This window comes from Colletes latitarsis, chromosome 2 (genome assembly GCF_051014445.1).
Source record: "Colletes latitarsis isolate SP2378_abdomen chromosome 2, iyColLati1, whole genome shotgun sequence".
In the NCBI taxonomy this organism is placed as follows: Eukaryota; Metazoa; Arthropoda; class Insecta; order Hymenoptera; family Colletidae; genus Colletes; species Colletes latitarsis.
This window is the reverse complement of record NC_135135.1, coordinates 18114671-18138632: the sequence shown is the minus strand read 5'-3', so window position 1 is coordinate 18138632 and position 23962 is coordinate 18114671. Positions and strand designations below refer to the sequence as shown.

Below are 23962 nucleotides of genomic sequence, written 5' to 3'. Positions count from 1 at the left end.
GGAACCTGTACTCCGGATACCTCCTTTAACATTCTGTGATCCTGGCACGAAATTTTTAGTTCGAATCCCGTTATTAGATGGCGATACTATACGTTGTCACCATTTCATGGGGGGCGAGAGGGGATCTGTACTCCGGATAGTACGAATCCCTGATATTAGATGGCGATACTATACGTTGTCACAATTTCGTGGGGGGTGAGGGGACCTGTACTCCGGATACCTCCACTAACATTCTGTGATCCTGGCACGATTTTAGCAGTACGAATCCCTGATATTAGATGGCGATACTATATTTTGTCACTTTTTAGCACAATATCGAAACACCTATCGATTCTAGTAATCGTTTATAACTAATTAATTACATGAATAATATTTGAAATAGTTATGAGGGATTATTGAACTTCAGAATTTATAAAAATTAAGAAATAGTAAAATTAAGAAAAGTGGGGGAAGTTTAAGCCGTGGTTTGAAAAATTAAAAGGGGTGAGCAGGGGGGTGATTAGGCTGGTCTCCAGGCTAAGGGCAAATCATTATAATCTCAAACGGTCATTGGCAAGGAAAGGGATGATTAGAGACGGAAGGTGTGAGTGTGGGCAGGGGGAGGAAAGTGTGGAACGTGTAATGTTTCAGTGTGGCTTGTATAACTTGGAGAAAGAGGAGATGCGAGGGAGGTTGAGGAAGGAAATAGCGAAGGTAGGGGAAGACGTGGTAGGGTTGCTGGCGATGAATAGGACCAGGGTATATAGGGTAATGAAGGGTTTTTTAATAAGATAGGGAAGGATTTGTGAAGAAAGAAAAGAAGATGGATGGAGGAGTCGGGTCGCGAGATGCGAGGAGAGATAGGACGAAGAGGAGAGGAGAGGAGGATGTTCCTAATGAGGTAGAGATAACTAGTAATTAAGACTAGAGATTAAGTTGTTTTATTTTAGTTTTATTTTCCGATTTATTAGGTTAATTTTATCGTTAACTTTAGTTCTAAGCGACGGCTGGGGTTGTGGGAGAGGGAAGGGAAAAGGAAAAGAGGAGGGGAAGGAGTAAGAATTAAAAGAGTAAAAAAGAGGGGAATAACTGAAAATAGAAAATTCAGAAAGAAAACGAAAAATGGTGTTATTACAGAGAAATAGAAAAATAGAAATATTAATTGAAGTATAAGGAATAGATATTTAATCTTCGGATAGAACCGTTTGAAAGTCTTATTACTGAAGGAAAATTTAGGTAAAAGAATTCATATTTTTTATTCAAGCTAATTATAAATAAATAAACAAATATAAATTAACATGCTATAAATAACAACTAGGTATATTTACTGTAACATAAGAAATATCAATATACAATAAAGATTGGTTTATACTTAATTTGTCAATATACAGTATTTTCTAATGTATTTAAATGTTATTTAATGCGGAATTAAGAAATTTCAATCATCGAATTGAAAGTTTTAATATTAGTTTACTTAAATGTTAAATAATAATTCTTGCATATGCTGTACTTTGGTTGCAAGTTGCTGTGTACACAAAATTCTATTGTTGTACTTTTTAATGAAGCTATACATCATTTTTGGAAAGCTATAATTACAAGTAGTTAAAATATTGAATGCAGAAGAGTGGAAGTAATAACTGTAGATACACGCAAGTAGGTAAGTATGAAGCCGCAGATTGCAGAGAATGCTTTCGTTTGCCAAATTGTGAAACGCATAAATCTTCACAGTCCTCGTTTTCGCATATATCGCAAAGTGTTGCTTTCTGTGGTTCATAAAATACTCTTGCTCTTCTTGCTGAAAATATAAAAAGAAATTATTCAAATATTAAAGAAGTAAATGTTATAAATTAACAATCTTTGTTTAGCAGTCGAATAACTTACATGAATCATAATAGTCATATATGGAAACTGGTACTGGTTTCTGTTTTGCTACTTTGTGCGTTCTGAATGCAGATACTGTGGGGCAATATTCTTGTCTGTCCATCTGTAATTTCAAATTTTGATGTTTAAAAACGACGTACCTACGTTAATTTTTCTTCGTACAAGAAATTTGTATGTTTTGATATATTCTATATTTTTTAATCACTATGTATTTTTGTTCCATATACCTTGTCAAAATATAATATTACTACTGTATCTCCATTTTTCGTTTCTACGCGTTTCACGTTTTGCGATACCTCGAGACTAGGTAGCGAATCTCTATCCACCGTAAAACCAGACGGCAAACTAACTTCCATCACAACCATATTACTTTCATTTGCTTCTTTAGTTGGGACAAATCTATTACAAAAAAAGCAACGTATTAAGTAAATAACATAATTGTAAGCGATATTTTCGAAATTTTAAATAAACTGTAACATACCCAGAACAAATAGAAAGTTGTAAGTGATTGGCATTGGAGTTTTTATCAACTTGAGGGTCTAATGTAAAGAGCGGCCATGCTCCAGTTACGTTCAAATTATATTGAAATGAAATTTGAACTAAAGCGAATCCATTTCCAACGGCTGTTATATTAACCAACCGTACTTTTCTAGGTAACTAAAGATTAAGAAATATTAGGAATATTATTTAGTACAAAGCGCATAATTTATACTTACGACTTGTTTCTGAAGTATCATAGAATTATCGGGATTTATATTCATATGACTCTGTCCACCACCTTCGTACATGAACGTTATCGATATCGAATTATTCTTTGATGCTAGTTTTTCACCTAATTTTGCTAAGGCTTGTATTCCAATTACTGTATCCTAGAAATTGTATTAATGAATTATTCGAGCATTATATTTGTATCATTTGGTATTTGTTGTTATAATATTCACCTGCGTAGATGCAAAACCACCTTCAGCATTTCTCTGTTTTACAAGCCATTTCATTATAGGTATAGAATCAGTGACGGCATTACGTCTTAAATAAGTCAACAAAGTGTAGGATGTCATTTCGACGTCAACGGGTCGTGGTAAGGAATACCATGGATTTTTATCGTCTTTTGGAATAGGTTTACTCCACCATTTAAGATCTTCTTTCGTTATGGCCTTAGATTCTAATAAGTTAAATGCGGTGTTCTCGTATGGATGTTTTGCCAAATTTAAGGCATATGTGCAGATACTCAAAGCATACGTATCATCTAGGTCATTCATATTACGGATAATGTAATCAATTCCTTTATTTATTGTATTTCTGTATTTTCCGTTATTATTCTGTAAAAGAAATGAAAAAAATTGATATCGAGTTTATTATTTCCATAATCTTAAATTAATATTAATTGAACTTACCGTATTTTCTAGAAAAGCAATAAGAGTAAACGCTGTCAACGCAAGACCTTTTGCAGCTCCACCTTGCATGTCGCGATGACTGACCTTCCCTACTTCCGGAAAGCTTCCATTTGGAGCCTGATTATTCGCTAACCACTGAAAAGCTTCATCTATTATTCTATTTTCAATTGGAATGTATTCTACAGCCTGATTAAAAGCCTTTGCTACAAAAGCAGTAAGCCTAATGAAAAACAGAGTTATAATATAATGAAAGATATTGTAATATTTATGAACATAACAAGTAAACAGGTAAGCATACCATGTACTTCCATTACTATCTGACATGCCAAATGCACTAAACGACCCATCATCGTGCCTGTAAGTCAACTCCCGTTGATAGCCTATTTCCATATACTTTAAAGCTTTACCCTGCACTGCTTGCGTTAATTGATTTGTATTCTGAAAATTAATTTTTACACTAATTGATTTTTTATCAGTAAACAAATTATACATTTTGTTCTCTTTTTGCATTATAGATTCACTTACTTTCAGATAATTTAATATCATTATGTTTGGAACAAAATTCAACATATTCTGTTCTCCGCAACCGAACGGTATCTTAATTAAATTTGCCAAATTTAGAATACTTGGCCCCAAAATATCGCCTAATAGAAATATTATTTAACGATCAACGCTTTCCGCTTGTAATTGAATTAAAATTACAAACAAATATATAATAGTTAATTTATTACAATTACAAATTTTAATAGTGAGAGGCCTTACCTACTGCAGAGATTTCAACATGTTCAGAACCTGGTACAACATTTTTAGGTATATCAATTGTAAAATTGGTTGATACGGTGGCGGCACTTCTAAGATCCAAGAAAGATGCTTTGTTTACATACTGTGTTTCCCCTTCAGCCTATGTATATATATACATATATATAGGTGTGTGTGTATGAATATTAATAAACAAAAATTAAATGTTATTTTCGATCAACAATAGATAAAACAATATGAAACACGTTACTTTAACAAACAGTTTATGTTCAACACTATCGCCAGCTAATACACTATTTGCGGTTGCTTTGATTGTAATGTATCCCAAATCTCTTGGAATTATCATGAAAGATACACTAGCACTAGAATTAGCTTTCACGTCTACTTTCTTTTTACGGTACAACTCCAATTCTGAAATATTTAAATACGATTTACGCCTGTTTTATAACATAAATTCTACAAGTTATTTTTAATTATAAAATTTGTCTATTTAAATCTTACTTGGTACATCGTGAACTTCGTTGGAAATTTCTGCAAAATCGAATTGGCCCTCGTGTGTTAGCAAAACTTCAGCCGTTACACTTTTGCTCATGTAATTAAATACTATGATTTGTATTGCAACAATTTCTCCTCGAATTACAGAGTAAGGGAGATCCATAGCAATAAAAAATGGCCTAAAAACCTTTAACTGTAAAGAGATCAATTTCTCTTGTTATATTTGGTATTACATAAATTCACATTATTATCTGTAATTATCTTTAGCATATCATTTTGTAATTACCTTTCGCGGCTCTTCTATAAGACCTAGTCCATGAACGTCATTTACAGAAAATGCAGTTAGCACCCACGATGTGATTGAATCAGGTACATTTCTTTTCAGTTCGTTCTTTCCGTCATACCTAGTTTTAACGTGTATACTTATTTGTTTGTTGAAATTAAATTTTTTTTTATATTTAGAAGCCATACGATTTATAGCAAACATACAATTTAACTTATTAAAAAAGGAAATTTATATATCGTAATTAATCTAAAAGAGTTGTCTAATATTATAAGAAATTAATGTAGAAATTTGCTATTACCGCAATAAATCTGTTCATAAACAAATTCTACACATAAAATCATGTTGATAATAGTCATATTTTACAGAAATTCAATCACCTTATCAAAACTAAGCAATTTACTTTATAACAGTATGCAAGAATGAATGATTGAAAATACGATATAAAATTATGATGCAATGTAAAATGCAAAGAAAATAGCAACGATATGTTATATATAATCGCTGACTATGTGTACCAGTCATATTATAAACACCCAAAACAACATCCCAGAGCTATAATTTACACAGAAACGTTCTGTACAAAACAAAGCGATAATTACATAAACGTTATTTATTAAAGTACTTACTTAAAGCGTGTATATAAAGCTTTGTAAACTGAAAGTATATAAGATAAATACCCTGAAGAGAAGTTTGTAAAAAGCCAGGTGTTTAAAATGTCATGCATTAGGAAAACACGGGGCTTATTCCAGACAGGAGGTGGGATGCGAGAGAAGGCATAAGGACCTGCCAGTGGTGGTCTTGTTGCTAGTTTGTGCGTAACAGGTGGACCAAGGTCTGGTCGAAGTGTGGATGCCCCATGAGGCGAGCCTGTTATTCTACCATCCAGTATTCCCGGTTGTCCTGCAATCCAATTCTATATATTGTAATTATATCAAATCGACCAACGAAAAATCGAAGAATAATATAACGCTACTAGAAAAATATATTTCTCGTTAAACTCTATTCAGAATACGTTAAGAAGATAAATTTGTTCTGTGATTTTTATAACTTTTAGGAATGAACAATAGTGATTTCTACTTTTTAGTATTATTAGGAGAGTAAATTGCAGAGAGAAAAAATGAATTGTAATAAAGCCGTTACCTTGTAGCGTTAGTTACGTAAAGCTAAACACATATTCTCCACCTAATAAATATCGATAATTTAATTTAAAAAACAGTAAAACATAGTACAATACGTGATTTCAAATGGTTAGTACGTAGTATTAGAGTAATATTTCTATGTACTTAACAAGTTATACATTAACAAATATTATTAGCAGGTAAAAATTTCAATGGCATTACCCAGCATCAAGCGTTTGCCAAAGCCAAGTTTCAGGAAAATTCTTGCGTATTTTCATCTTCTCTGATGGCAATACAATTGAACTTGAACTTCCAACAGCAGTTGAAAAGGCGCCCTCTAAACCAGATCTGTAGTATACTATACAGACATAAGCTTTGTTAAATGATAAATACCTTGTCTGATCAGTTCAAGAACTGATAGTAACTATTATATGGAATGCTGGGCTTGGGGATATTACTTTCATGCTACGTTATGATGAGTCAAAAAATTATGGACTATGTTACTACATCAGAAAAATCTTCAGGATCACGTATAATGGAGAGTGTAAATTAATATTAGTAACCAACTTAATAAGCCAAGTAAAAACTTGTTTGAGTTTACTTACGAATTGCAACATTTTCATGAACATATCCATTTGTTATTATAATAGCACCGCTCTCCTAATAAATAAATATACAGATCAACATTTTTAGCAAAAAAATAGATAAAATATTAACAAAAAAATACTGATTTATTTACGCTAAACGCTTCCTTCGCTGTAGCCGATCCAGGGCTCCATAGATATCGATCAAAAATTGAGTCAATGTACGGTGATTTCTGTACTATATCATATGATTTCAACTCTTTGTATACTTGTTCCTGCACATAATCAAAATACGTTACAACGATTGATACTTTCGGTAAGACATAAATTCATGAAATCGTTAAAAAATGACTTACGAACGAAATATCGTTACCAGACTTAAGCAAAATAGATCTCTGATCCACACCTAATAGTCCAACATATGAATTCGGTTTTGTAGTAATAATTAAATTGACTTTTTCTCCTGGCTCAACTTCTTCAGGTGCTACTTCAATGTCAACCTTACATAACAAGTATAAAATCAATAATCACATTCATTAATTATGTTTTATTGTTATTCAATTGTTTAGATTAACTTACAAAATTCTGAAGTATTCCTTCGAGTTCAACATCCAGAGCATCTGCAATAATTTCTCCATCATTTCCTACATAATATACAATAACATGTACAGTAGGAGCCATAACATATGTTGCCAAAAACCTGAAATAAAAAATTTATTTATTATTCCAGACTATGCAAGTAATTAAGAAAGAAATTAAATAATTTTATGTTTAAAAATTCATAAATATTTACTTAAATGTTGTCGTATATTTATTTTGTACATATATTGAACCAGCATCTAATATGTCACCGCGCCCAAATATTTCGTAACTAATATATTTCAGCGGTACAGTGGAATTTACTTCCATTTCGATGTCTTGATTGACCTTAGATGGAAATAACACTTTTAATATCAATATTAATATACAGATTGACCTTAACTTTTTTATGTAAAAAGCATTCTTTGAGATTTAATAATAACGAAACATAACGCATACACCCTGTATATAAAGAAATTAAAAAATCATACCATGGGGTTTTCAGTTTTTAAAATAACTTGTATATATTCATTATTCAGAGACATGGCTTGGTTTGTAGAGGGAAACCACTCGTGAAGATTCAGATATTGTGCCTATTTGTAACAATGTTTTTTTATTAAATAACATTAATTTATAGTTTATTAATCACTGTTAACAGTACTTCTATTATTTATAATAATAGTTTTACCTCGATATTTAAGGGAAGCGAAATATTATCTTTGCTTTTCGGTGGATAGAAATCTAATTTTACCATTCCATTTTCATCCAAGATACCGGTAATATTGGTATATGCAGATTGATTATAAGTGTACCCATACATTATCGTAACAGGATTTATTTTATCCCGAACCGGTGTTCCATCGTGGTATGTTAATTTTATCTATAAAATGTTTGTTTTCATAAAACAACCTTATACGAAAATTTAAATTTATTCGATTAAAATTATTTTGTGCACGTACGAACGCTGTATACTTCAAATTAGGTTTATAATATTCTGATGTTTTTATCAAGTCCATCGTATATTTATACTTATGTAATGTTATTTGCATAGAAGTATTTTGTCTTCTACCAGTTAAAGATTCCTCGACTACAACATCAATCATAACTGGCCTTTCATAGTCATCTGTTAATCTATAGAAAATATATACCGTGTTAAGATATATACTTGCATAACAAAATTATGAATATTATACAGGGCGTTCGGCCATCCCTGGGAAAAATTTTAATGGGAGATTCTAGAGGCCAAAATAAGTCGAAAATCAAGAATACCAATTTGTTGATGGAGGCTTCGTTAAAAAGTTATTAACGTTTAAAGTTCCGCCCGTACTGAATTTTTTTCTCGAAAATGCGCAAGATTTCGGGGGTATGTCTATTCACCAAAAATGATTGTAATTGACCCTCGCAACCGAAAATAATTTTCCCAGAAAGATTTGAAATTTTTAAATTTTGTCGAAAAATTTCACACCTTCTCGAATTTTTTTCTCGAAAGTGGGTAGGATTTCGGGGGTATGTCTATTCACCAACAATGATTGTAATTGATCTCCGCAACCGAAAATAATTTTTCCAGAACAATTTGAAATTTTTGAATTTAATTGTTAATAACTTTTTAACGAAGCCTCCATCAACAAATTGGTATTCTTGATTTTCGTCTTATTTTGGCCTCTAGAATCCCCCATTAAAATTTTTCCCAGGATTAGCCGAACACCCTGTATTATGCAATAACACATACTTAAGTTCAGATTGAATGTCAAAATCGACCGTCACTTTCCCGTCGATAGGAATTACTTTCCGTACAGGTTGTTGATAAATTGGTTGAATAACACCAGAAAAAATATCAGGATAAGCTGTAATTGTTACCTCACCTTTCACTGGCTTGCCATAAGTATACCTAAATGATTTGCACTTTAAAATGAATAATTTTGGTCAAATTTTTAATGGGAATATTAAGATATGAACATTAAATAACATCAAAATCTCTGCTACAGATGTGGAGAATAGGAATTCTAGATACAATCTTTCACGTGTTTCTAAACATCTCAAATAAAAGGATACAAATTTATCTAATTGCTAAGATTTGCTTACTTGGCATAAATTGTTGCAACAATTTTCGAGTCTTTGAATGTAAAATGTTTAGGGGCATCAATAGTTATTTCAAAATTGGGAAGGACGTATTCAGCAACTTCAAAATCTTTTTCAAAAATTTGATCACCGATATTGGCAGTGATTTTCCAAGTACCTAAAACTGGTGATTCAGATAATTCAATTTCTCCATTAAAGATACCATGTGTTACAGGTGGGCGGATCCACTGTTTAATTCTATTTCCTTTTCCATCCTATACAAATTTTATACATAGTATATAATGCAGTGTTATAAGCAAAGTAAATTAAACAAACTAGTTTAATTTAATGCCATTTATCCAAATATATTTACCATAATGTAAATATCTATTAATCTTGCGAGTGTAGGTTTAAGTCTAGAATTCAACAAAATGCATCTAAACATGACCTTGTTGCCAGGTTTATAAATTGCTCTATCAGTTTGAATGAAAACAGAGTAACTTTTATGAATGTATTCAACTGGTTTAGAATCTGAAAATTCGATTCCTGATAGGCCACGCGCGATTAATTGGTACTTGCCAGGTACAATATCGCCAATCTAAAATTTTAAAGATAATTGGTAAATGGAAACTACTTTTATTATGAAGAAATGTCCAAAATGTTAAACGAATTTACCTCTAGCTGTATCGTTCTTGTAAAATACGGCTGTACGCGTGTAATTTGTGAAACATTGAATGTATCTCCATTATCAAGAAATCCATTCAATTCTATGTATATTGTTGATGTTGTTGATATACCAGTAGTACTAACTGCTACGTGATATTCTGAATTAGGTCTAACCACTTTTGGAGCAATTATACTATAATACCTTTCAAAATTAAAGAAGTATTTCTTTATGAAACAATGATGAAGATAATAACATAATACCTAATATTTGATACTTAAAATATTAATCTATTAAAATAAATAAAACAAATGTATGTATGTGAGTATATACTTACGGTTCTGCAAGTATGTTTGTTATTATGCAGGATAGAAAAAAAAAATGAAACCACTGCCAATTCATTTTTATGGCTTCTGTAAAATACATATTGATGTAATTAATTCATATAAAAATATTTACTCTACATTCGTCCCTGCCATACTAATATAATATAACTATAATTTTGTAACTTTTACTTCACAATAATTTAATTTATAAATAAATAAATAATGTATAAATAAATTAAATTATAAATGATTAGTATACTAATTCATTTACCATATAATAATATTGCGATAATATACAACATATTATATAATAATTGTATGGTACACAATTATTGTCTATTATACAACGAAAGATGTCGAAATAAGATAATCTAAGATATACGATGCATGTAAATGGCAATTATTTTGTCGCATGATTATGTTCTACGAAATTCTCTTGAACATTATAAATTTTCAAACTCGTTTCTTCATCATCGCTTAAACATTATACATACATATATCGGCTCCTCGATGTACGCGGCAAATATATTTCAGACCGATCAAATTTATTAGTAGAAACGAAAAATCCGTTTATGTTACAAATTGTTTATTTTACATTTATTTTATTAATATCAAGAAGAATTTCTATCTTGTTGGCTAAAAAAAATAGGTCATATTTAGTCAATTTTTGTTGTTCAAACTATTCAATAGATTATTTTTTTAAATCTATTTTAAACATTTCTAAATTCTAAAAAGTAATTAATCTTTCCTCAACTAAACTTGACTACAGTCATTTACCATTACCTATAGTACAGCAATTGCATAATAACTTTTGTTAAAATTTTAACACCAAAAGCAGGTAAATATTTTATCGATCGCATATAAATAACCATTATTGACCGCGTAAAACGATACCTGCATAAATTGGGGGACCAATTTTTGTCATAAACAGAACAAAATGTGAAATGTTGCTAATAACCCCATAAGGGTTCCATAGTATTAATAATAAAAAAAAACTTGTTTTACGCTATGAATTTATATGGACAATAGTACATCATGCACGGTGAACACCTACGAGCGTTCAATTATACAATTGTATTATGATTTAAATACATCGTATTGTTATCCAACCATTATGCAACGATAAATTTATTTTTTTGTTTATAATTCCTAGAAACATTTGTTACGTATAGTACAACATTGCAATTTGATATTATGTAATTACAAGCCTTGCAGAAAAGTTTGCGAGACATCGTATCTTCGTCATATTTGGTCATCAATGAATCAACGATTATAACACTCGATCGTTTTTTACATCAACAATAGGCGATTAAACGATATTTAGGATTCTTTTTAAATCGTTATTTTTTGTATATTAATAATGAAATAATTCCTTTTTGTAATATAATATGAAATATTGCAAATTATGTACAAGACTATTTTTAAATTAAGCAACTGTTACAAATAAGAAAAAATTTGTAATATAAGAGACTCAGAATATATTAAAAAATTTATGATGTTCAAAATCGACTGCAATATTATTAGATTTTCATTCAACGCGTTTGAAATAATTACCACCGATTATTCCAAAACATGTTTTACTAGTAATTTCATGATATTATCAATTCTTTAATTATTTATTTCAATTCTTTTTGCTGGACGTATAAAAATAGATATTAATGTATTACTTTTTAAGTAAAAAATATTACTTTAAGCGAGAAATAAATTAGTTAATGGTTAGTTTTGAAAATCGTCTGGTCAGTGGAATGTGCTTGTTAATTAGAAAGTAGCACGACAGAAGTTTACATTCTGCCAGTTCTCAAATCCCGATTTGCCGTTAAGATTCGTGTCGATTTTCTAATAAAACTGTAAATTCAGAAAATATCAACTATCCCGTGGCCAATTAAAAAAGAAAAAGTTTCCGGTGATCTGTTATTTTTTTATTATGCGTATCCTCGGCAATAATTCGAACTCAATTCTCGACTTGTATATAATGCGAAGATCAACGGTAAGTCGCGTCATCTCGCAAAATAATCATGGACGATGACTCACCTCGTCAAACAACCTGTTTCGTGATATGTTTTAGGACGTCGTGTGTCAGTTTCGCTGGTCGCATGCGACCGCGAGTTGTACTTTTCTTTCGAAAAATTGCAGATAGAAATATAAAACGTGAAGTCACTAAACTTTCGATGCAACAGTTAGACGAATACTAACGAATACCACCAATCATCCATCCAAGAAACCGAGCAGCGCACGGTTTCCCTTCCTCCTGCCTGTTTGCTTCTACTGTATCTGTCACGCTTTTACCGTTACAGAAGTAACAAACCAGTGGAGTACCACTGCTGTAAACTCCGGCTGTTAGTTTGCACGGATTTCTACAAATTAATTCCAATGCACAACTTACAATTAAACCTATGCCAACGATTACGCACGATGTCATCATCTTTAATTTACAATTTGTTGAGATTGTACAGTATTACTTTGCATTGACAATGAAACGAGAAAATACATATGTATTTAAAATGTATTTATATACATTTATAAATACTTTACAGTAACAACATTGCGTCGTCGGATTTTTTAATAATATACAACAATTCCTGTTGTAAAACTTATTGAAATTTCGACATTTTCAACATTTTATTAAATCTACTGTACGTTACTGGATTTTAGTGGAATCTTCATATTTTTCAATGCACTAAAAGTCTTAGTAAAAAAAAACATGCTAGCTTACGATAAAAAGCAGATCTTTTCTATTTGTCATTGTTAGAAAAATAAATTTTTTACCAATTAACAAGTAATAATCCATTGATTTTTGTACGAAATATTAAAAGACTTGTAAACCACTGGCTGTGTATTCTTAATACCAAAAAAGTCGTTCGCCGGATCTCATGGTCAGTTTTCGCGTAAACATCTGACATAGTTTAATGTGTGTCATACTTAACGATGTATTATTAAAGAAAGCTGTCATATAATTCTTAATATATGCTTAGTACCTACCCAAATTTTCATATTATTAAATAATGAATATTTTCCTGATACACCCATGTTATAAATAGATCGTTAAATGCCTTATTATCATGAACGTTTGATTTTTTACACACACATCATAGAATAATAATATTAATAATAAAATAGTAATAAATAAAATATTGTTTCGCAGAAAGATTAGATTTTAATTTATAGAAGTAACGTTTAATAATGCGTAAAATATGTGACATATTTAAACAGATTGACAATGATGTCAACGCCCGTGTGTAACATGATTAAAGTAGTTTTCAATCAAATTTGTTATGAATATATAGGAGAATTGCGTTATATCGCTTCGTAATATATTGTTGCTTGTTCGACTTCTCCTTCGCATGTGTTTCTACGTATGTATGCATTTACTTACATGATTGCCGCTTTCTCAATGCAGGAGTATGAACTCGACGATGCAACGACATAAATGTCAGACAGCAGACTGGTTCCCTCAGGAAATTGCCCCTCCACTTACACACACTAATGCATAGCTTCAAGGAGTTGAGAAAGAAGGCGAATATCTCTTTGTCACTTTCAAAACACTCCCGGTTGAGTTGTCAAAAAACGGCATACGATTTTCGCTGACTCGCTTACCTTTGTAATCAGTAAACTTTGCTACTTTTTAAATAACGTTGTGTTGTTTCGCGCCTACGTAAACTATTACCGGAGTATCCTAGCCATCTGCTACACAACTATTACTGAAAATGTGGGATCTTCTCTCTTAGGATTAATGTATCATACAGGCATAAATCGAAAACTTTTTAACCGTTTTTCGATTCAAGGCTTCGTTACCGAGATATAAGGCTTGAAATTTATATGCAGACGAGCGCGCGACTGCATGCGACCACACACTAAACCCCAAAAGCATTGATCGATATGCACCACGTTCGAGAATCGGAATCGATATTATAACTATTTTCAATCCAAATTTTGGTCGTTAGAGGCACTTACTCATAACTAGGAAAATCTAGTTCAACTTTCCTTACTTATCACTATTAAAATTCTGAAAGATACCTATCTATGATAATTATTATACCTATGGTTGAAATTCTCCACGTGCTTCACCGTGAGGTGAAGAAATGTTTTGAACTGTCTATAGTCTGTGCTATGCATGTGTATTCTACAGTGTTACAAGACCGGGCACTGGGTAGCGTGTATCGTTTAAATTATACGCAAGGTCTTTCATATTTTTAAACGGTACAAAAATGTTGATTGAGCCGAAATTAACAAACACGTCTGAAAATTTCGGTAAACCGCCCGAAAAGCAAAATCCTGTAAGTATCGATATTTTTAAATTAACCTCAAGTTTTGGTTTTTTGGAAATGTTAAGTCGAACTAAATTATTTGGTATATTTTAGTTACTGCAGAGTTTAGGTTCTCCACATGTAGATTCCTTTAATTATATGTTAGAAGATGGCCTCTCTGAGGCCGTTCGGGATAATCCACATGTTTATATTTATCTTCCAAATGGAGACAAAGTTGCCCTGTGGGTCGATGATGTATCTATTCATCAACCTACTGTTCCAACTGGTACAATCGGAGTAAAAAGTTATAAGATTTATCCTAGTGAATGTCGACAGCGAGGATATACTTATAAAGGAAAGATAACAGCTAAATTGGGTTGGTCCATCAATGACAAAATACAAGAGGCTCTAGAACGAGATTTAGGAGAAATACCGATTATGATTAAGGTATGAAACAATGTCCTATGAACCAGCAAAATGTTAATGAACACAGCATAGCATGATAGCATCAACACAGGGAGATTTTACTCAGGCACTAACTAAAATTCATATTTTATATTGTAGTCTAATCGATGTCATTTGAGTAAAATGAATCCAAAAGAGTTAGTTAGTCATGGAGAACATGAACAAGAGTGGGGTGGATACTTTATAGTCAAAGGACTCGAAAGAATTATAAGAATGCTATTAATGACAAGAAGAAATTATCCTATTGCTATTAGAAGATCAGGATGGAAAGCTCGTGGTATTCAATTTAGTGATCTTGGTTTACTTCTAAGATGTGTACGTGATGATAACACTGCAACTGTATGTATTTTGTATACTAAAACATCTAATATTTTCTACAATTTAAACTATGATACTATAAAACTATATATTTTACAGAATAATACATTACATTATGTAACTGATGGTTCTGCAAAGTTAATGTTCACATATAAGAAGATACTATACTATGTTCCTCTGATTCTGATGTTAAAGTGTTTGGTCGATGTCTCTGACATTTTTATTTATAACGCATTAACAGCTACTTGTGAGGATGACCTGTATTATAAAGGTTGTATCCTAAATATGCTACGAGCGATACACATGCAAGATTTACATAGTCACGAAGAATGCAAAACTTACATAGGAAGGATGTTTAGAATAAAGTTTTCCGAATTGCCTCAAGATGCTACAGACATCGATGTTTGTGATTTTATTATTAAGTAAGTTTAATAAACATAGTAAATACAGTAGTGGCCACTTAGGTGTCCGCAGTTATCCCCACCAATTCTTGGAAGCCAAGCGGCTTCGACATCGAGCGTATCGACCGTAACTTGACGCCGGTCGTTATTGATAAATTGTATATATGTAGGTATATGGTTTCGGGTACCAGCTATTGTATCTCACTCGCACTTATCCTCTTTCCTTATCTCCGTTAAATTCTGAGAAATAACCATGCCCACTTAAGTGACTGCGGCCAGTCCCAAGCGCGGACATTTAAGTGGGCACTACTGTACATGTTGTTCTATATGGTTCATATATATTATTTTCAGGCACTGCATAGCGATTCACCTTAACGAACCATTGGATAAATTTTATTTACTTGTTTTTATGACAAAAAAACTATTTGCTCTTGCAAATAATAAGTGTGCTGTCGAAGGAGCTGATGCTGTAATGATGCAGGAATGCCTACTCGGTGGACATTTGTATTTACAAGTACTGAAAGAAAAGCTATATGCTTGGCTAATTGGTCTTAAAATAGGTATCTTAAAGCGCGCGAGAAGTGCGGGTAATAGATACATTTTAAGCGTGCGTAAGTATTTAAAATCCTAATCTACGGGTTTTTCATATTCTGGACGTTAAATAAAATTATTTTTTTTTTATCGGTACAGAGGAAATGTTAAACGTAATGAAACATGGAAACTCAATTGAATCGCAGATGGAAAATTTCATATCGACTGGAAATTTAAAGTCGCCAACTGGTTTAGGACTGATGCAAAATACAGGTCTTACGATTATCGCTGAAAATATTAACAGAATGCGTTATATGAGCCATTTTCGTGCAATACATAGAGGTTCCTTCTTTCAAGAAATGAGGACTACCGAAGCTAGACAGTTATTGCCAGACGCATGGGGTAATAGTTTATTTATTTGAATCATGTTTGAAATGAATTCGGGAAAGTAAAATTTTACTATGTTAATATAGAAATAATTAATGATAATTTATTAATTATTAAAATATAGGTTTTATTTGCCCGGTACATACGCCCGATGGTGCACCTTGTGGCCTTCTAAATCATTTAACAATGAATTGCATCATTACAAAACACCCAGATCCAAAATTAAAATCCAACATTCCTGTTATATTAATGGACCTTGGAATGATTCCATTATTGATTGCTGACAATTGGAAAGACTCATATGTTGTAATATTAGATGGAAAGTTGATTGGACTAATAGGTGACAATATAATTGCTAGAGTGACGGACAAATTGAGATTACTTAAAATAAAAGGGAAAGAGGTAATGATATCATGAATTTTTTCGATCGAGTAATTAATTTAGATTGTGTTCTTAAATTGTTTTTAGATCCCGTACACGATGGAAATAGCAGTGGTGCCGAAGAAGAATGTCCCAGCCCAGTATCCAGGATTATATTTGTTTACGAATCCAGCTCGTATGATGAGACCAGTAATGAATTTGGCTGCTAAAAAAATTGAATATATAGGAACGTTTGAACAAATTTATTTAGATATCTGCGTGACGCCCGAGGAAGCCTACGATGGAGTAATATATCATTTCCTCTTATGCCTTTTACATATTACTCTTCACATTCCCATTCAATTTATTATTACAGTTGACGTCGCACCAGGAATTGTCAAAAACGGCTTTCTTAAGCAATTTAGCAAATCTCATCCCAATGCCAGACTGTAATCAAAGTCCACGAAATATGTATCAGTGTCAAGTGAGATATTTTACAAATTTTCTTTTACTTGAGAATTTTGTGGAAATTTAATTTCGCTATTTTTCAGATGGGTAAACAAACAATGGGTACTCCGTGTCATACGTGGCAATTACAATCCGAAACTAAATTATATAGATTACAAACACCTGCAACGCCATTCTTTCGACCTGTACATTATGACAAAATTAATCTTGATGATTTTCCTATGGGTACTAATGCAATAGTTGCTGTTATTTCTTATACAGTGAGTAAAAAATGAAGTAAAATATAGAATGTCAAAGTATGTATTTATGTAATATGATATGTACATTTATAGGGATACGATATGGAAGACGCGATGATTATAAATAAAGCAGCGTACGATAGAGGTTTCGCACATGGAACGATTTACAAATCCGAATTTGTGGATTTGGCAGATCAAAAAAGTTATTTTGCACGAAATCCAGATAAACCTGAACTTGCAGAAAAATTGGACGCTGACGGTCTTCCTATGATAGGTACTGTTATTAAGGAAGGTGATATCTACTATTGGTGAGTTATTTATAATATCTTCGACATTTCGTGCAAAAATTGTTAATTCATTTTATGTTAAATGTTAACACCTGAACAGTTATTATGATGCTGATCAATCAACGTATATTACTGGTAAATATCATGGCAAAGAGGATGCTCATGTTGACAATGTAAAACTCTGTGGCACTTTGCATGCCCATATTCCACGTAGAGCTTGCATTACCTTTCGCATTACCGTTAGTAATATAATTTTGTAACATCTTGTAAGCCAATGCATGTTACAGTTACTAATTGATATTTAACATTTAGCGTAATCCAAGCGTTGGAGATAAATTTGCTTCAAGAGCAGGTCAAAAAGGTATTTGCTCGCAAAAGTGGCCAGCGGAGGATTTGCCATTTACAGAAACTGGTTTAATTCCTGATATCGTATTCAATCCCCATGGTTTTCCAAGTCGTATGACCATAGGTAAAATAATTGTCTTTTAAAATGTTGCATCTATGCTCACGCAAATATTCAAATTTTTATTTGTATACATTAATAGCTATGATGATTGAAGTGATGGCTGGAAAATCAGCAGCCATACATGGTTTGGTGCATGATGCAACGTCCTTTCGATTTAATGAGAATGAAACCGCGATTGAATATTTTGGAAAATTATTAGAACGTGGCGGTTATAATTATAATGGAACCGAAAGAATGTATTCGGGTATAGATGGGAGAGAAATGACAGCCGATATTTTCTTTGGAGTTGTACATTATCAACGATTGCGGCACATGGTTTCCGACAAGTGGCAGGTTGGTTAAATTTCTGGTATTATTCTACAGTTTGCTTTTAAAATTGTGCATTTTTTTGTAGGTTAGAAGCACGGGTCCAATCGACATTCTAACGAGACAACCTATAAAAGGTAGACGAAGAGGTGGTGGTGTGCGATTTGGAGAAATGGAACGAGATTCGTTGATATCTCATGGCTGTTCGTTTCTACTTCAAGACCGTCTTTTTCACTGTTCAGATAAGACTACGGTAAGTTTGAATATTTTCGAATTCGCATTATTCTGCTTTTAATAAGATATTTAATTAATGACAATGTTAATATTTTAGACTTCGGTATGTCAAAAATGTGGGACATTGTTGGGTCCGGTAATAGAAATGTCTATGAACGTGTCAAGATTAGATGACAGAAGAAGATGTCGTCTTTGCGGTGATGACAAATCTGTAAGGGAAGTTGATATACCGTACATCTTTCGATACCTCGTAACGCAACTGACGTCTTGTAATATTAATGTGAAACTAACATTTGCGGAAAAATAAAAAGAACATTGGAATGTATATATTTTTATACTATTCTCCATTAATAATACTTTATTTTTTCTAACATTCCATTAAATATTGTAATTATAAATTCCATTAACATTACTCTATAAACACATTCGTCTCATTATCGAGACGACAACAATGTATGACGATTATGTACATTTTTTGATCTGTATATCTAAGATGTCGAACGAGTCGAATTTATTCGGAAACATTTCTTGTATCTATTGTACATGTAACTACACTGGAATACAAAGTCAAATGTAGTTACGAAGTACGTCGTAATTGAAAAAAGCAGTTGTTATACCACTCTCTACGCGCAATGAAAATAGATCGTTTGAAAGTAATACAGAGAGAAAATAAAATGTATAGATTTCAAGCTAAACTTACAATTAGGAAGCTTATGAAGATCATCTAAGCCTTTGCTGGGACTTGCGCACCAGGTTTAGTTCCCGGAGCACTCGATGTTCCAGTTTGTTCTTTTTCCAATTGTTTTCCTAAATACTCCCTATGAACAAAATCCCTCGTATCAGTATTGGAAGATTACGATTATTAAAACCAAGAGAATTTTATTAAAATAGTATGTATCTAAGTCACGTACCAATTGTGCACCATAAGTTTTTGAACAGCAAGAAGGGCTTCGTATCTCACATTAGGATCTTCGTGACCCAGAAGTTGCATTACTCGTTGCTTACCTCCAAGCTGCTCAATTATACTGAAACAATTTTCAAAACACATTGAATAATAAATAACAATGTGTAAAAATAGTTGTAAATAGAAAAATTTCGATAGACATACTGTTTACCACGCGGATAGTGCCTTACATATTCTCCCACATCAAAGCTAGCGACACTGAGTACTAGGGGATCCTTACTAGTTTCCAACAAATGAACCAAAATACGCAGCAGTTCGTAATTCTTCTCGTTAAGACGATTAGCGTTTTCCCGCCAGAATTTACCAGATTTGTGAACAGGAGACCATTCAAGGCGTCCAGATTTTACTTCGGTCGAATACTCGTCGAAGGAACTTAAATCCTGTACAGACGCTTGTAACTTATCGTTTAAAAATTCAATATCGCCGGTAATATCTTCGTCGTCAAATTTACGTTGCCCCAGTATTGACAATTGTTTCAATACTTTGCACTGTACCATAGCGATACAATGTTCTTTAGCAACTTGTCCATCCTCTACTTTTTCGATAAGATTCTACGAAATATCGAAAATAAATAATAAGAAGTGAATATTTCTATTATCTAACTTACCCTAAATACTGCTAAAATAATACGTGTAACTTTCTCCTTAACAGAATCACTTAATATATCTGCTAAGATAGGTATGACATTAAATCTAAAATGTAAAAATTTAATGTTAAATTGACATAATATCTTCCCACGAATTAGACACGACATACGTACTTGTTCATCTTTTCAGCAAGTAGTGGATTAAAAGTAAGTACCCATAAGCAAAATATAAGTTGGTATTGTACTTGAAAATTTACTCTGCCTGTCAATACACTTAGCAAGGTAGAAATTCCATCAACAGATACAAATGCAAAACGATACTCGTCTATGCGAAGCATCATTTGCAAACAGCGTGCCACAGACTGAATATACTCGTTATTCTACATAAAAACAGCGAAATGTATGATACTTGAAAAATATAACTATATGAGGAAAGGGATTAGAATTATGTGTGCGCACAAGAAAAGTGAAATAATGCATTTAAAATATCTAATTAATATATATACCCTACATTGAATTATTTACTTCTCAATCAAGAGTAATTTCGTATACTTACGAGAACATTTTTATACAGTATAATTACATACGAACTTATTAAACTGTTCCCTCTGTATTTGCATTAAAATTTATTGTTTAATATTAAATAATTTATATCGCATGGTTGTGTTTTATATTTGAGATTGGCTCAAAATAATTTAGTTGTGTTATATTTTCGTGTCAGCAATTAGATATAAGACCAACCGGATTTATTTGTTCGTGTAGTTCATTCGCCTCCCTGTCCGTACCGTTGCCTTGCTCTACTCCCCCATGCAAGTCTGTGTCCTGAAGAGCATCAAACTAAAATCCGGCGTGACTTGTTCATATTTTCAAATAATCATACAATTTAAGAACATTTTTTGTATATTCTTTACTTTGCATCAAGCAACATGGACCTGCTGTATGGTAAGTCGCGACACACTTTTTATGTTCTATTGTTAGTTGTCCTTAAAATTTAGTAGTCTGTTTACGTTGTTCTTTGTACAACTGTTCAAACGTGTATACGTGAAAGATATACAGAAAGCATATGTATGATTTCACATATAATAACATGTAACTTTTCAAAGGAATATATGTTTGAAACAGATTTCTAAAGTATGTTGTATGAAATTTGTGTAACTACATAATAAATTTGATCGTATACATAACGAGAAAAAACCATTACCCATATTGTGCACACACATAAATATATTTTATAAAAATAAAAGCAAAGCGACAAATAAAAAGCGCATAAAATTTTAACCATTTTGGTACGGATGTCGACTACGCTCGATGGCTGTATCATTTCAATTCCATCCAGAATATGTAGAAATCTTATCTACAAAATTATTCTATGTAAACTATTACAGTAGTGCCCACATAAATGACCGCGGTTATCCCCATTAATTCTTAGAAGCCAAGCGGCTTCGAAAATCGAGCGTGTCGAGTGTAACTTAATGCCGGTCGTTATCGATACATTGTATACAGGGTGTTCGGCCACCCCTGGGAAAAATTTTAATGGGGGATTCTAGAGGCCAAAGTAAGACGAAAATCAAGAATACCAATTTGTTGATGGAGGCTTCGTTAAAAAGTTATTAACAATTAAATTCAAAAATTTCAAATCGTTCTGGAAAAATTATTTTCGGTTGCGGGGATCAATTACAATCATTGTTGGTGAATAGACATACCCCCGAAATCCTACGCACTTTCGAGAAAAAAATTCAGTATTGGCGGAACTTTAAACGTTAATAACTTCTTAACGAAGCCATCATCAACAAATTGGTATTCTTGATTTTCGTCTTATTTTGACCTCTAGAATCTCCCATTAAAATTTTTCCCAGGGGTGGCCGAACACCCTGTATATGTGGGTATATGGTTTCGGATGCCAGCTATTGTATCTCACTCGCGCTTATCCCCTTTCCTTATCTCCGTTGAATTGAGAGAAGTAACCATGCCCACATAAATGACCGCGATCGGTCCCGAGCGCGGACATTTAAGCGGGCACAACTGTAATTTCTTTTGTGTGAATATGAATTACGAACGAATAATTTAAAATACGATACACTACATGAAATTATAAAAAATAAGTCAGCTCCTTGCGCGTATTAATACCGTCGCTCGATACAGAACGACTCTGCTCATTGTACCAAAAAGGTTAATTCATACATGTAAATAATCATGTTTTTTTGAACTTACACTGAGTTTCAACTGATCTTTAAGCCATGTCAAATAAAACTGAAGATCTGTCTTTTCCATTAAGTCATGACTCCAACAAGCAAGTTTGGCTATAATTCGAGATGTCATATTCATTATAAATCCATCTTGTCTGTTCAATAAGTTCAAGAATGGTCCCCATACTGATTCTCGTTTACGATTTGAATGTTCTTGGAAAATTTCTACACGACTACGATCCTCCTAATATTAAAATACAACTATTTAGAAACATTTAATTGTCATAGGTTGTACATTACCTTATATCAAATAATTTTATGTACCTGAAGCATATCATCGATCATTGTAAGAATATACTGAATAGTCTGATCTTTTGATACATGACCAAGTAAATTAAGAAAAGTTTTAGCAGCTTGATGTGGATCTTCTTTTAGTTTTTCTTCTCGAACGCTAGCATCATTGGTATCAAAAGCAACTATGAAATCATGGTCCTCCTTTGACATCATTTGAGAACTATAAAATATTAAATATTATGTACAACTAATTTACCCTATATGCAAAGAAAAACTTATAGTACAAATGCTATAGTACAACTAAAAATTTTAATCTTTATAACATTACTATATTAAAATCAATAGTGAAACTTCTTACTGTAAATATGTATGCCAAGTAATCCGTTGAGTTCTAATATCAGCTGCTTGTTGTTGAAGAATGCTTGTAGCTGCTAACATATCTAAAATGTTTTCAATATTATTAAAAGAAAAAAAACGTTTTTTACAAAGTGTATTCAAAGTATACATATAATTACTACCTTGAATTAATAAACGAACTTTTTTACCATGACTAATTTACTACTTTTACAATACATAAATGTAAACAAGAGGAAAAAAGGAAAATGATGTTATTCGTGTTTTTTAAAGGTATATAAACACTGACAATATTGGGAGGGGCACTGTCATATTAACAAAAAATTGTATTTCAAAATGTTTACCAATTTTCTCATCCGGCAAAGCCGGTATCATATCCTTAATGTTCGTGCGGTCAACCATTTTCATTTTTGTTCTTTAAACTTTGCGTATTTCAAATAAAAACTTTGTTCAAAAATTAAGGTTCCGATCCTTACACCTTACACTTCTCTTTAACTGTATGGTGTCACAAGACCAACCGATAACCAACCTCGCTTAAAAGTACGCACAAACAATCCCTAGTTACATATATGTTTTCTTGGTTATATAAAATATAAATATTCCTAGGTAACGCAACACAATAGATTAAGAGTACAAATATGCATTACAGTATAAACCTATTATTTAATGCACTTCCGTATTGTTACGTAGAACCTTAATACTTCTGTTTTACACCCAATGAAAGATATAATAATTATTTCTAAAGCAAT

The 23962-nt window shown here is 32.2% G+C and overlaps 3 protein-coding genes across 10 annotated transcripts; 1 reads left to right on the top strand and 2 right to left on the bottom strand.

Annotated features, from left to right (window-relative positions):
• Positions 1–1272: 1272 nt before the first annotated feature.
• Positions 1273–13783, bottom strand: LOC143348434 (thioester-containing protein 1 allele R1). 4 transcript variants are annotated; one of them, XM_076778649.1, is made up of 29 exons: positions 13497–13783; positions 12155–12477; positions 10135–10210; positions 9809–10001; positions 9507–9731; positions 9158–9408; positions 8805–8963; positions 8035–8206; positions 7764–7955; positions 7567–7668; positions 7290–7423; positions 7076–7196; positions 6853–6996; positions 6652–6771; positions 6518–6572; positions 6135–6270; positions 4795–4912; positions 4515–4701; positions 4264–4424; positions 4017–4155; positions 3780–3898; positions 3553–3692; positions 3255–3474; positions 2802–3179; positions 2577–2729; positions 2342–2517; positions 2088–2259; positions 1861–1963; positions 1273–1774 (listed from the first exon to the last, which is right to left on the bottom strand). In XM_076778649.1, the coding sequence occupies exons 3-29, from the start codon at positions 10197–10199 to the stop codon at positions 1572–1574; spliced, it is 4338 nt and encodes a 1445-aa protein (XP_076634764.1). In that variant the 5' UTR covers positions 10200–10210; positions 12155–12477; positions 13497–13783; the 3' UTR covers positions 1273–1571. The 4 variants fall into 4 exon arrangements, with proteins under 4 accessions (XP_076634764.1, XP_076634739.1, XP_076634756.1 ...); XM_076778624.1 differs by lacking the exon at positions 6135–6270 and adding an exon at positions 5472–5694 and having other exon boundaries at positions 13497–13782; XM_076778641.1 differs by lacking the exons at positions 6135–6270; positions 12155–12477 and adding an exon at positions 5472–5694.
• A 536-nt stretch (positions 13784–14319) lies between these two features.
• Rpi135 (RNA polymerase I subunit Rpl135) lies at positions 14320–19159 on the top strand. The gene is made up of 16 exons (XM_076778061.1): positions 14320–14397; positions 14482–14814; positions 14932–15171; positions 15250–15572; positions 15903–16162; positions 16242–16484; positions 16594–16871; positions 16938–17135; positions 17206–17313; positions 17381–17557; positions 17630–17844; positions 17924–18062; positions 18136–18292; positions 18369–18622; positions 18684–18848; positions 18927–19159. The coding sequence occupies exons 1-16, from the start codon at positions 14329–14331 to the stop codon at positions 19134–19136; spliced, it is 3369 nt and encodes a 1122-aa protein (XP_076634176.1). The 5' UTR covers positions 14320–14328; the 3' UTR covers positions 19137–19159.
• Vhasfd (V-type proton ATPase subunit VhaSFD) lies at positions 19145–23728 on the bottom strand. Of its 5 annotated transcripts, none has more exons than XM_076778083.1 (11): positions 23558–23728; positions 23218–23299; positions 22890–23079; positions 22591–22809; positions 21121–21216; positions 20554–20759; positions 20401–20485; positions 19938–20344; positions 19741–19854; positions 19530–19647; positions 19145–19452 (listed from the first exon to the last, which is right to left on the bottom strand). In XM_076778083.1, exons 1-10 carry the CDS (start codon positions 23619–23621, stop codon positions 19554–19556), a joined length of 1557 nt encoding a protein of 518 aa, XP_076634198.1. In that variant the 5' UTR covers positions 23622–23728; the 3' UTR covers positions 19145–19452; positions 19530–19553. The 5 variants fall into 5 exon arrangements, with proteins under 5 accessions (XP_076634198.1, XP_076634205.1, XP_076634188.1 ...); XM_076778090.1 differs by having other exon boundaries at positions 19145–19383; XM_076778073.1 differs by having other exon boundaries at positions 19145–19647.
• Between the last annotated feature and the right edge of the window lie 234 nt (positions 23729–23962).

Excerpts from the sequence above, each read along its gene's own strand:
- Vhasfd (XM_076778073.1), bottom strand. The coding sequence starts at position 23,621 with ATGAAAATGGTTGACCGCACGAACATTAAGGATATGATACCGGCTTTG. Across the intron at positions 22,810-22,889 it reads TGATCGATGATATGCTTCAG|GAGGATCGTAGTCGTGTAGA; the intron begins GTACATAAAATT and ends TTTTAATATTAG. Across the intron at positions 20,345-20,400 it reads TTATTTTAGCAGTATTTAGG|AATCTTATCGAAAAAGTAGA; the intron begins GTAAGTTAGATA and ends GATATTTCGTAG.
- Rpi135 (XM_076778061.1), top strand. The coding sequence starts at position 14,329 with ATGTTGATTGAGCCGAAATTAACAAACACGTCTGAAAATTTCGGTAAA. Across the intron at positions 15,172-15,249 it reads GTGATGATAACACTGCAACT|AATAATACATTACATTATGT; the intron begins GTATGTATTTTG and ends TATATTTTACAG. Across the intron at positions 16,163-16,241 it reads TAGATACATTTTAAGCGTGC|AGGAAATGTTAAACGTAATG; the intron begins GTAAGTATTTAA and ends TTATCGGTACAG.
- LOC143348434 (XM_076778641.1), bottom strand. The coding sequence starts at position 10,199 with ATGAATTGGCAGTGGTTTCATTTTTTTTTTCTATCCTGCATAATAACA. Across the intron at positions 6,573-6,651 it reads CAGCGAAGGAAGCGTTTAGC|GAGAGCGGTGCTATTATAAT; the intron begins GTAAATAAATCA and ends TTTATTTATTAG. Across the intron at positions 3,693-3,779 it reads TGATATTAAATTATCTGAAA|AATACAAATCAATTAACGCA; the intron begins GTAAGTGAATCT and ends ATTAATTTTCAG.